At 44.0% G+C, this 12,754-nt stretch overlaps 1 protein-coding gene across 4 annotated transcripts in view; it reads right to left on the reverse strand.

Moving 5' to 3' along the window:
* Positions 1-1,630: 1,630 nt before the first annotated feature.
* The window catches only part of numbl (NUMB like endocytic adaptor protein), a 33,455-nt gene continuing 22,331 nt past the window's right edge, over positions 1,631-12,754 (reverse strand). For 3 of the 4 annotated variants that reach the window (XM_086126082.1, XM_086126080.1, XM_086126083.1), the window contains exons 2-9: positions 11,876-12,026; positions 11,308-11,382; positions 10,525-10,599; positions 7,939-8,079; positions 6,814-7,021; positions 6,200-6,451; positions 5,242-5,421; positions 1,631-5,145 (exon numbers count right to left, since the gene is read on the reverse strand). In XM_086126082.1, coding sequence (XP_085982208.1) covers positions 4,046-5,145; positions 5,242-5,421; positions 6,200-6,451; positions 6,814-7,021; positions 7,939-8,079; positions 10,525-10,599; positions 11,308-11,382; positions 11,876-12,001 — 2,157 coding nt within the window. In that variant the 5' untranslated portion in view covers positions 12,002-12,026 and the 3' untranslated portion in view covers positions 1,631-4,045. The remainder of the gene's footprint in view (positions 5,146-5,241; positions 5,422-6,199; positions 6,452-6,813; positions 7,022-7,938; positions 8,080-10,524; positions 10,600-11,307; positions 11,383-11,875; positions 12,027-12,754) is intronic. The other variant, XM_086126081.1, reaches the window with a different exon arrangement.

Genomic DNA, 12,754 nt, shown 5'->3' on the forward strand with positions numbered 1-12,754 from the left:
TTATTATTTTTTAAATAAGTCGCTATCTGCAGGCTCGCATTGATTATCCTCGGATTAACCCTGCTTCCATGAGAAATAAAACACCTCTCTCTCATTTCTTCTATCTACTATCTGAACTGCTAATCCTCACGAGAGTCGCGGGCCTGCTGAAGCCTTTCCCAGCCGTCTTCAGGAAATGGTTGGCAGCCAATCGCAGGACACACCTAGACGAATGACCTTTTGCACTCACAATCAGACCTAGGGACAATTTGGAGTGTCCAATTAACTTACTATGCATGTTTTTGGAATGGTCGAGGAGTACCTGGGCAAACCCACGCAGGCATGGAAAGAACATGCAAACTCTACCCAGGAGGCCACAGCCCAGATTCGAATACTCAGGACTGCTGTACTGAGGTGAATATCAAGTCAAGTCAAGTCAGCTTTTATTGTCAAATATGCTCTATGTGGAACATATAGCACAGATGAAATTACTTTCCTCTCTCAACCAGTGCAAACATGTAATGGTAAAATTTATGTTAAATTTCCATAAGACATAAATACCGTATAGAAATATGTTAAATAAAAATAAACAAACAAATAGCAACAACAACCAAGACGCCCAAGGGCACTTGCATATTCATAGTAACTTGTTTTATGTGCAATAATCGGATGTCAGATGCTGGGGGAGGGACACCGATTGCTAACATGCTAACCAGTCGCCCACTGTACCACCCATTTTATATCTATAGATTTGTATTTATCGTATGTTTTGGCAATGATGGCTTAAGCCCCTCTACAAAATGCATTCACTGGACTGGAAATATAAAGAGCTGCACTTTTTTCATCCTTTGACTTATCTGCAACACAATCATCTTCACTGACTCAGTCCTTCCTCAATCAGGGGACAATAGCTGGATGAGTCTTACTGCTGCCACAGTTCGAGTTCAGTGTGTCTGAGTTGCTGCGTTTCTCACGACCCCGAGGGAGAAAGGCGGCCTTGTCCTGTTCCCATCTGAAGCGTCACAATTGCTTCAGCCCGTTCGACTCAAACACAGACAGCACTGGTTACCTCCCGTGTGGTGTGTTATGATCATTTATTGCCCATTACAGTATATGTTTTTCCAAACTGTATTGGTATCTACAGATGTGTTATTAACTCATTCACTCCCAAAGACGTATTTAAACGTCTTTTCAGACTTGGTCTAGAATTGGCTGGTACTGAATGAGTTAATATATTTTACTTAAAAATGTTTACTTTAAAGAGCGTGGTTTCGGTTTTCGAACAAATCGGTTCTCGAACAGCCTTCTGGAACGGATTATGGTCGAAAACCGAGGTATGACTGTACTGCAAATGTAGATACAGATACAATAGACCCAGGAGGAATATATATCTTTTTTTTTTCCTTGTATGAGATTAACTCATTTAGTACCAGCCAATTCTGGACCAAGTCTGAAAAGACGTTTAAATACGTCTTTGGGAGTGAATGAGTTAATGCATCTATGCAAGAAACAGTAAACCGTTATGTCACAACATTCATTAGTAAAAGACTTTTACTAACCTTTTACTAAAAGTCTAGGTGTAAAAGTGAAGTGCGGCGGCGTACAAAATGAAAACAAACCCCCCCCACCAAGTTATAAAAATGCACAGGCATTGTGTTATATTACTTTATTCATCTTTTGTACAATGTAATTACAATACAAATATGTAGGTTTAAATACAAAAAAAATCTGTAAATAAAGATTAAAAATAAACTCCACTGTTTTCTGTTACGTCACTAGTTTGACAATCAAGTTCATGAGGTCGTTGAGTTTGCTTTGTTGCAATTACCCTACATATAATTTTGAGGTTGTGTAAACAAGTGCAGTGAAAGAATATATTTTCAGCGAACGATAAAATAGGATCTTGTTTGGTATATTTGGATTTGTTGGGTGGGGGAAGAATAAGATTTGTCAGAAAACAAAGCACCTGATAATTGGGAACTTTCTCGTTCTGAAAGGATTTCTTTTGACGAGGCAGCCTATCAAATAGCATCGCTGCCTCATTGAAAAAATGCTTTATAAATTAATCTTACCAAAACAAGACTCTTCATAGAATTGAATTCCCACTGATTTAGCGCACCTAAAAAAAGTCCTCCATTAAAAATAGATCTTCATGGTGCCAAACTTTTTCCAAGCTTTGATGACCTAACTGGCGTTTTGAGTTTCTACATAAAAGGAGTCTCGCGTATTTGGTTAAGCTTACTGATCAAACTGTAAATATGGAATGAGCTAGTTGTAAAAATAAACACCGAAAACGATTCTTTGCAACGTAGATTTGAGCAAAGTCGAGGAGCAAGATTTGCAGACGGAGGCGCCAAGACGCTCCGTTTTGCGGGCAAGGCGACAAAAGTGTCTTTTGTCCTCAAGATTTTCACACACTCTTGTCCTCTCTTATCTCGTCGTCATCTCATATTCGTTCCTTTATCCTTCTCCATGGCATGCTTTTAATTCAACCGTGTTACTCTGTTCTCTTTGCTTGTCGCAAAGCCTTCCTCCGGGCTCCTCCTTTCTTCTTTTATACCGCTATCCGTTTTGACACATTCCTGTCCTCATCGGCCCCACCGATTTTCTTTTTCGAAGCAGTGCAACGGACTGATGTGGTGAACACAATCGATGCAGGATTTGATTCCTGTCCACCCTGTAAGTGAAGACAGTCAATATGGGAAGGTAGTGCATCATATTCGTCCTCCTTGAGTATTCCGGAAAAGGTGGATGGCGACTGTGAAGTGTCTGTGTTGGATATTCTGCAGTGCCTTGGAACATTTGAGCTCCAGAAATGTCCCAACAGCGATAAAGTGAAGTTCTATTGATTTGTCTGGAAAAAAGCAAAAGCATCGAGCCACTATCTACACTTGCGAGGTGACACATGATACGTTTCATCCATGGGTATTTGATTCCTGTAACATGCCCGGATTCACATATTTTTGCCCAATTAAATAGATGACCGACCGACGTGGTCCTGTTTGTTTCACTAGTCTTTCTTAAGAGTTCAGCAAAAATAAATATATGGGATAAAAAATATTTGAAGGAAACACTTCAACTATTTGAGGAAGTCAATATAACTTGTCAACATAAAAAAAGTACAATAAATACAATCATTTTGGCAATAAATCATGACTACTGAACACTGAGTCCTCCTAGGTAGTGGCTATAAAAAGTCTACACACCCCTGTTCAAATGCCAGGTTTTTGTGATGTAAAAATGAGACCAAGATAAAGAATTTTTTTCCACCTCTAAACTGAACAACTCCATTGAAAAAAAAAATCCATGAGAGGGGAATAATGAACAACTCAGACAATGTGGTTGCCTAAGTGTGCGCACGCCCCATAACTGGGCACGTGTTTGTATTCAACCACATTATCTCACTCATTTTTTTTTTTACTTCCCCTCTTGAAATGTTTTTTTGTTTAATTGGGTTGTCTCGAGAGGTCATGGGTCATATGAATAGTTAAAAAGTTTTGCAGGGCTGTGTAGAAATTTTATATCCACTGTACGTCCAATCAGTTCTCACAATTCCGCCATTAACAAGAACATTCGTCAAACCAAGAATTATTTCCATTCCTCACAAGGAATTCCTCCCCACAACAAATACTGCCAAAATCAGTCAATGGGATTGGAATGCATCTGTGTCACCTTTGAAAGAAAGCAACCACTGAGCGCGTCGCTGAGTGACAAGGTCAGTGTGTCAAGGGACTTGCAGCCGGGAAAGAAAGTAAAACCGGAGTGCAGACATGAAAGCGGGAAAGAGGCGGACACGAGGTGAAGTGGCAGGATTTAGATCATCACATCAAGATGTGGAAAGCTCCCAGTGGCAGCCCCAGCACAATCTGCACAGCTCTCACCGGAGCCTCAAGAAAGTAACATCATTATGGTGAAGATACTCCATTAGAGAGCTTTTATGGGATGCGAGGCTGCCACAATGTTTCAGGACCTGCATATACCATTCAAATCAGGGATGCTTGAATTCGCACCGAGCGTTCTTCTTTTGTGGGTGCAGGGCTTGCAGAGTGCCACTTTGCTCCTCATCTTAGAGCTCGATCTCAAAAGTCTTCTGCAGGTTGTTCGAAAATGGGTTGGCTGCCGCTGCTGGACTTTTGCTTCCGGGCGCCTGAGCCGCTGGTTTGGTGTTGGTGCTCTCAAGGGCCGCCCACTTGGCCTCGAAACGCTCGTCGTCTTGGGAATTACTGGTCACGGGAGCAGTCAGCTGGCTGCCTTCTGGCGGCCAGCTACCAGTGCCGCCGCTGTTAGAGTTGCCATTGTGAAGGGCTGCCGAGGCGCCGCTGTGCAACGGGAGCCCATTCATGGCTGTTGAAAGAGGAGGGGTGGCGGGGAATGGGGTGGAAAACCCCCCAGAGGGCACTCCTGAGTAAGGGTGGTGAGTGACGCCTTTCGACCCTCCGACTCCGGCGCCAACGGCACCTCCGGTGCCAGATGAGCCAGCGGCCGTGCAGAAGACATTGGCCACCATTTGCGACGGCGTGATTCCGACGACGGGTACGCTGACATTTGGGTAGGTCATACTGCTCGCCAAGCCTGGCATGTAGGTTTGCATGGGAACAAAAGCCGGTTGCACGGGCTGGCCGGCGAACATCCCAACAGGAGCCGAAGTAGCGTCGAAGGCCAAAGGAAAGGCCTGCAAAATGCTTGGGAGGGAGCCTCGGGGCCCCGGGAGTGAGGGCTGGATCATCGGGGCTCCTGACATACTTGGACCAGACATGGTGGGAATGGACATTGAAGGCAAAGACATTGGGGGGCTTGAAATTGGAGGGCCGGGTATGAGGGGAACCGACGATATGGACATCGGTGGAAGGGGCATCGGTGCCTGAGCTGAGATAGCAGAGGGGCCTGCGATGAGCGCTTTTGACATGGTACCCAGCGACATGGAAAGAGTGGACACCGGGGCCAGACTTGTTATCTGCTGGCTCGATACAGACGGTGGCCCAGGAATGGTGGGGATGATGGTGGGAGCCGGCGGGGGTGTCTGCTGGGACATGACTGCCTTCGAGACTTCTTCCAGCCATCTTTCCGCCTCGGAAGGCGTACGTTTATGCCCACTCTGCATCACCGCGGACACTGGAGGAGGAGGAGAGTGACGAGGAGGATCTGGCTGAACCCAAGAAGACGTCGCTAAAGGGATAAAGTGAAGGATCGATGGCATTGATGAAAGTCAATGAGCCAGAAATCGATTATCGGTATTGCATAATTGAATACGTCGCTTGTTACCTTGCATCGGCGCTGGGGGTGGAGGGAGGACCGGAAGCACGACGCAGTTCGGCTGACCACTCGCAGTTGGGCAAGGGTTGGAGAAAGGGTCCTCGGATGGCTTCGTGAAGGAGGTGTTGATCTGGCTACACAGGTCATTAATGTCTCCCTCACCAGACAAACTCATGTCCACCTCTAGTACTAGTAAGAAAGGACCACATAAAAGGGAAGCGGGAGGATGAAAATAAGGTACAGTATGGGAGCGAGAAAACGGGAGATGAGGAGTCTCGCCACCGCTTGAACAAAAACACGTTTGTATTTTCCACACTAAAAGGCGCACTGGATTATGAGGCGCACCTTCAATGAATGGCCTATTTTGTAATTTTTTTCATAAATTGGGCATTATAAGATGCAATCTACAATACATCCACTAGATGGAGCTACGCTCAAGGAAAAAACAACAGAACGATCAGATGTCAGTAAAACGTATTTAATAAGGCAGCGACACGGTTCACTTCACCAACAGCAAGTTATAACATTTACTCGCTAACGTTGAACTCTCTTGCCGCAACCGATCGCCTTAAGTGTGAACTCTGCATTGTCAGCATGTCTCGAGCAAGGAGCCATTTCGGGGTCGAAATATTGCCGTAATGACCAGACACAAGGTGTATTGGATTTTAAGGCGCTGTGAGCTTTTAAGAAAATGGAATACTTTTTAGGTGCGCCTTTTAGTGCGGAAAATACGGCATTGGTTTTCGTTGAGATTGCGATTTTACATTCAAATATTTTTTTTTCCTGCATGGACTACAGTCGTAATAAGATGCAATGTGAAATCATAGCACATAGTGCAATTTTCCCCCGTGGAGGACATTTTAGTAGGCTGTCGTTTTGCAATCAGGATTGGCTAAGGCGAAGCTATAAACAGAGGCAGATCTTCGCGCCAGCTCCTGTTTTTAGCCGCAAGAACGTTTCAACTCACCAGAGTTCTTGGCTTCGAAGTCGGTCTTGCGTTGCAGTGTGGATGGCAGGTCATTGAGGCGAAGTGACAGCTGTCTCTTAAAGGGAGAGTTCTTCTGACTCAGAGCTGGAAATCCCCGGAATGAGCCTTGACGCACCAGTTGCTCGATGGGTGCATGGCGGCGGGGGATGGCATGGGGCCCGCCGGGTTCTGCTGCGCCCTCGGGTGGGGAGGCAGTACCGGGTGGGAGGGCTGCATGAACAGAGGGCTGGTCTGGAGGAACGAGAGTCGAGTCATGGACAAAACATGCCATCAGACACACCTCAGTAGGTCTAATTTGATGAAACATGAGCGGGGGTGCGGGGGTGCGGGGGGGATCATTCTCAGTGTGATGCATTGCTGTCGCAAGCCGCAACAAACACACATTGTCACTCTGTCAATTAAGACTGCACATTTAAATCTCTGTTGGCGCTGCAACAGTTTGTGCCATTAGGGGTCCCGACAGCAAGTCACTCGCATGATTTTCTTTTTCAATAAAGTTTTTACACCAAGCCACCCATTTTATTTATGAAAAAAAAAAAAGAAGCGATCAAAATTCTTTTTCATTCAAATTCCAAAATGTGCCATGACCTCACCTTTGTTCTTTTCCTGCAACTTGTCATCTCGTTCACTACCGCTGCCGTGTTGACTGCAGGCAGAGTTGGTGCGGAAGGAACCCTCGCGTACGAAGGACGTGCGGGTGGCGTCAAAAGATGCCGTCACGCCACACTCCTTCTCTCTCCGCTGTTTCCTCTCCAAACAGGCGGCAAAGGCGCAGCCCACCGCGTGGCTCAGTCTCTCCCCCTAACGCAGCAGAAAGAAAAACATCTTAAAAACTTTAAACGATCCCAGATGTGTTGACTGATCGTTCGATTTCACCCGGCGCGATTCAAGCGAGTCATACTTTGACATGCAATACAATTGACACAATGAAGATCAGATGCGTTTATAATCATCCCACTTAGATCTTATGTTGGGTTGTTTAAAAAAAAATAAAGCCAATCCTCGAGCTCTGTATGCTCCTTTGGGAGGATACAGATTGAAGGAAAACATGATTTATATATATTTTTTCTGGGTGTGTTTCTTCTTGACTTATCCCTTCCAAACACACATTTCGTGTCATCTTTTTTTTTCAATTTTATTTTTCATCTCTGTTGAATTAACTTGTGCCCCGCTGCTGTCATTTCACGCTATTGACAGATTTCAAGCAGCTAACAGCGGCCTGCTGACTGCCACATGGACTGTAGGTGGAGTGTACCAACTTAGAGCTAGAGTAAAGATAATTACAGCGACATAGAAGCACCATCCGTTATTTTTTCTTCCCTTCACTGTAAACCCCGAATAAGTTAGCAGAACTCAAAAAAGTGAGGCAATAAAAATCACTTTTTTTGAATTGGTGAGTTCAAAATTTTGAGTTCTCTGAACTTCAATATTTTGAGTATATCCAACTTATATTTTTTGATATAGTTACTCAAAAACTTAGTTACAGCAAATCAATTATTCTTTGTTACTTACTTATAAATTAATTTTCAAAACTTAATTTATTAAGTAAACAGAACTAAAAAAAGTTTGTTATTCTATTAACTTAATAAAGTTAAGATTTGTAAAGCATAGTAGTAACAGACAAAAACTTTGAAGGGGCTTCAAAAATTGAAAGATTCATTGTAGTTTATAAATTCAGACAAGGAGAAAGACAAAGAAGCTTGCGGCGGCCCCCTCACCGAGTCTTTGAGAGCCATGAAGCAGTGGCACATCCAACGTCTGGTGGTGCCATCTCTGCAGATGTAGGAGAATGCCTTGTCGTAGTTTCTATCCGGGGCACAGAAGGAGACTTTCTCTATGGTCTGGTCCACAATCAGGTCCTGGAAGAATGAAAACAACACTTTGACATCTTACATTTGCAGTTGGTACATTTCTGGCAGAAGTTAAAACTGACAGTAACTACTAGAATTTCACATTTCTTTCCATAGACATCACTTTGGCCAAAATGGGTTGAGTGCTGAGTAAAGGGATCCGATACCGAACTCACCACTCTTTCCGAGCCGTAAAAGCCTTTTCAGTTCTACCTATAAAAGTCGGTAAAAGATTGTTGACACTTTCCATCTCTGGGATGTTTGCTTCACTCGCCTTTCCTTCGATGAAAGGTTTATTCAGCCTGCATCGGTGTCGACAGAGGAGACTTGGAGGGGGGTATCGCTTTCTTCGTGTATATTTAGGGGCCCCGAGCTCCCCCGCTTTGACATTTCAAAAACAAAAAAGGGAAGCGCAACACAAGAGCCGAGAGGCAGATGAAAGGGACGAAGGAAGACAGAGAGGGACTCACACATGCATCCCGTTTGGCCTCAGAAAACAAAGAAAGGAGTGGACGAGAAGAGAGAGAGGGTGAATGAAAACGAGAGAAGACCAAAAGTGGATAAAGAGGAGAAAGAATAACGGGCCATTCAATGCAGCCTGTGAGTGAATGCGGGGGGGGGGGGGGGGGGGGGGCTAGTACCAAGGTGGAAGGCAGTGCAGAGCAGAGTGTCTTCTTTGAAGTCTGCTTTTGATTCAATGTGCAACAATCACCTCCTATTAATAGGACACACCTCAGTCAAGTGCAGGGAAAGGCCAATAGAGTTACTGGCTGACGTAGACGAGGTTTCGTGTGTATGTGTACATGTGAGACCTAACAGCAAGGAAAAACACAGCATGGTGATGTGACTTTGTATCTCGCTACAAGAAAGAATTTAAACTTTGGTTTCTGGTGGCGCATCACTGAAGGTCATGTGACGCCGACACAGACACGCAGTGCCATTCGGAGTCTGTCTTTCACCGCTTTGTCATTGCCTGAGACTGACACCGAGAGGAAAGGTCATGAAGAGTCACAGGGCAGACAAAGAAGTGGGATATCATAATACAGTATAGGCCCCCACCATGCGACGTCACATTTGTGCGCTTTGTGCAGCCTGGGGGGGTAAGCGGCCGAGTAAGATCGAGGTCAAGACGCAAAACAGTCATTTGCACAGCTATATTTTAGACTTCCATTGCCAGCTGTTGAACATATATGGATTAGAGCAGGGGCCACATGCGGACTCGGTAGATGTCAAGTGGGCCGAACCATTCACATTATACCATACTGTGCTATGAATCACCAAAATATCATCTCTTTGCTTTGTTTTGGTCTCAAGAAGCATTGATTGGCGCTTTCATATCATTTGCTGCGTTGGGTCTATCTCGGTGACAGACTGAGACTGCTGTTTTCTTTCCCTCTCAAAACAATGTTGTCTTCTTCTGTGATCAAAACAGTGCGCCCCCTAGCGGATAATCCACAAATTGCATTTTATTGAAAATATTCCTCCCGTGTCTTTAATGCATTTTTCACCTTTAAATGATCCCGCGGGCCGATCGAACCTATTTGCGGACCGGTTCCGGCCCACGGGCCGTATGTTTGACACCCCTGGATTAAAGGATAAAGAGGAGAAACAGAGGTGGTATTTTGAAGCCATGCCTGGGGGGTTGTTGGGAGTTGTGACCTTAAGCGTGAATGTATTTGTGTGCAGTCTTCTTACAATGTGAAAAGAAGGAGCGTACAGCATTTCTCCATTGAATGCTCGTCTTTATTCTCTGCAGCGCTTTAACGCGTTGGACTTTGAAAAGAGTACCCAATGAATTGCGCTCACACAGGGAGGCCTCTCAGTCACCAGACATTCCTCAAGCGCAATTTTATGTCTCAGCCTCTCCTCCTGCTGAATACCTTTGGCAAGCCGCTTGACGAGCACAGAATGAGAGAAAATATTTTAATTTAACACCGCACTTCTCCTTTCAGTGGGTACATCTGCGCAATCAATTGGATTGCAACGCGAGAGCAATAATTCTGCCTTGGCAAAGTTATTCATGCTTAGTTTGAATGACAGTCAAAAAGGTGAAAAATGCTCGTTTTCTCTCGATGTCAATGTGTAACGTTGAAGAACATGTCATATAAGAGCTAGTACGTTTTCTCTGTCTTGTACAGGACGATGTGTGCATGGTACTTGTATGTTGTCGCACAGAGCTTCAAATTATACAAACCCAATAATCAACATGAAAAGATACCTCGCTGACACAGTCGATCCAAAGTGAGCGTTAGTTAGTATCTTTGTAAAGGTGAACTTTACAGTTCAATTGACCAAATAAAGACCCGATTTTTATGCGATGCAGGTTTTCCTCACTCACGCGTGCTTGTGACATGTGCGCGACTGTAACGTCATGTTGGTTTTCTTTGTCATTTAAAAAAAAAAAGTACAGGAAAATAGATACAGGCAAAACATTGAAGTCAAAAACATGCTTACCTTTGTTTTATCATCGACCACCCTGAGTCCATCAGCTGAAACCCACAATACTGCCTTCACTGTCTTTTTCCCGCTCTGCAAGGACCAAAAAACAAACAAAAAAAGGAAGAGAATGAATGCTGCATCAGAAAGCCTACTAGTTTACACATCTCACTTCACCTAGCAGTGATGTCATCAAAAGATATTGTTTGAATGTCTTGTCATACTAATAGTGTAAAGTTACAAGGTCATGGTCATCTTTATTGTCAAATATGCTTTATGTATGACATGCAGCACACATGTATGAAATCCTCAGTGCAAACATGCAATGTTGTGGGAGGAGAGAGCAGAGACACAAAATGATTTTTATAACACAGGCCAACTCAGCCTATATGTTGTACCTTAAAGTACTTCATGAACTAAAATAACAAAACACGTCTGTTGAATTGTGATTGTGGGAGTCAGAGAAACAGAATGAAAAACAATTTGTCTTTGAACCATTGTGTCGCAAGCCTAGAAGCTGAAGTCATTGCATAATCCCACAGAGAGAAAGCCAACAGAATAGACAGGACACAATTTATGGTAGCAGGAGTTAAAGTGGGAGCTAAATGTGGTGGGTGAGGGATTTATTAAGAAGAGGAGACTTTTGAGAGGTTTTTTTTCAGAAAAGTGGGAGAGTGTGCATTTCAAACGCACGGCAATGTTTCCCTGGTTGTGTATCAGCAAAACTAAACTAGAAATACACGACATGACCGAGAGTATTGAATGAGTTTTTGCACTTATGAGTACACGTCATGTACTCACAATTTTAAGCTTTTTCACCGCCTCCTCGCACACATGCATCCCTCGAGACTCCTCCACCTCCACCAAGCCCAGGTACTGCAGATCAAAGTATGCATGTTATTTTATTTTTTTTAAAACCATTTCATTGATTTCAAACGACTGTTTTCCCAATGGCACTGATCATTGAGGGAGAAGACAAAGATGAAACAGAAACGATAAACGCGACCGTCCGACCCATTCAAAGCGTTTCTATAGGTTCCGTATTGTGTTGTAATGATGACAGGACAGAAAAGGAAGCAGGATTGCAGGAAACTGAGGAAAATAGACTGACCGACAGATGGATCTGTAGACATCTCTTTAACAGATGTATATGCATTGAGTCAACATTTCAAACTATTAAAAAAATAAATAAATTCTGGACCGCAGTCTTCATACGGTAGAATCTTTCCTGCTTTTTCACACAATATTAATGTCTAACCTGCAATAAATAACATACATGCATAGATTTGCGATGTTAGTAATGAATAACCGTCGAGCTGAGTGCCACAGGTATAACGAAATGCAAAAATCGGGGCTCGCTGAGGCTTACCCGTACAGAGAAGTTGCATTTGCCCTTGCGTACAGCCTCCTCGTCTGCCTGCCACTGATGCGGTCTGCTGGCCTCGGGTACATAGGTGGGCTTCTTCCTTCTCAGGCTCTGACGAAGCTTGTTCATCTCCGGGGTCACGTGCTCCCTGGTACTGTTGACGTAGAGACGGAAGCTCGTTTATCTTCAGGTTAAAACGGACATTAAATGGAATATTTTCAATTTGCATGGAAGAGAAAATGAAAACTGAATGGAAGAAATTCGATTATGCTCCATATCATTACATTTGAACTTCATGGGTTACCTCTACTACCTTATCCACCTGAATGAAAGGGGTAAATATTAGAAAGTATGGTGCAGGATACTTTCTTATATTGAATTTTTTTTGCGGCTCCAGACGTATTTTTTTTTGTTTGATTGACCCAATATGGCTCTTTCACCATTCTGGGTTGCCGGCCCCTGGTCTCGTGGGTGGAATGAACAGCAAAGCACCTAAGTGTTCTCATCATTCAGACCGCGCACACCTTAATCAACACAAACACGAGTCTATAAACATTGTTGTGTCTGTGCCGTCTAATCAGAGCGGTCAGCCGCTCTGCTGTGTACAGTGATGCTAATTTGCCTGCACACTGAAACATGACACCATTGAAAACGCTTTTAAAGGATAATTACTGTTTTCATTCCCCCGCAGTACATTTGCCACAGGCGAGGGGGGTCTGGGGTTCACCGGAAACATCTGAGAGTCTCTCGCCAAAAGCGGAACTATAATAGTCCTTTGCAGCATCAGAGTTGCGGTATTTATGCAAATTGTTGATGCAAATTCTTTGCATTGTAACACAGCAGTACTGTCACATCACACACAGTACAGTTTGCTCCAGGTGT

The sequence above is a fragment of the Hippocampus guttulatus genome, chromosome 12 (assembly GCF_054856545.1).
Source record: "Hippocampus guttulatus isolate MCC_2025c chromosome 12, RoL_Hgut_1.0, whole genome shotgun sequence".
NCBI lineage: Eukaryota > Metazoa > Chordata > Actinopteri > Syngnathiformes > Syngnathidae > Hippocampus > Hippocampus guttulatus.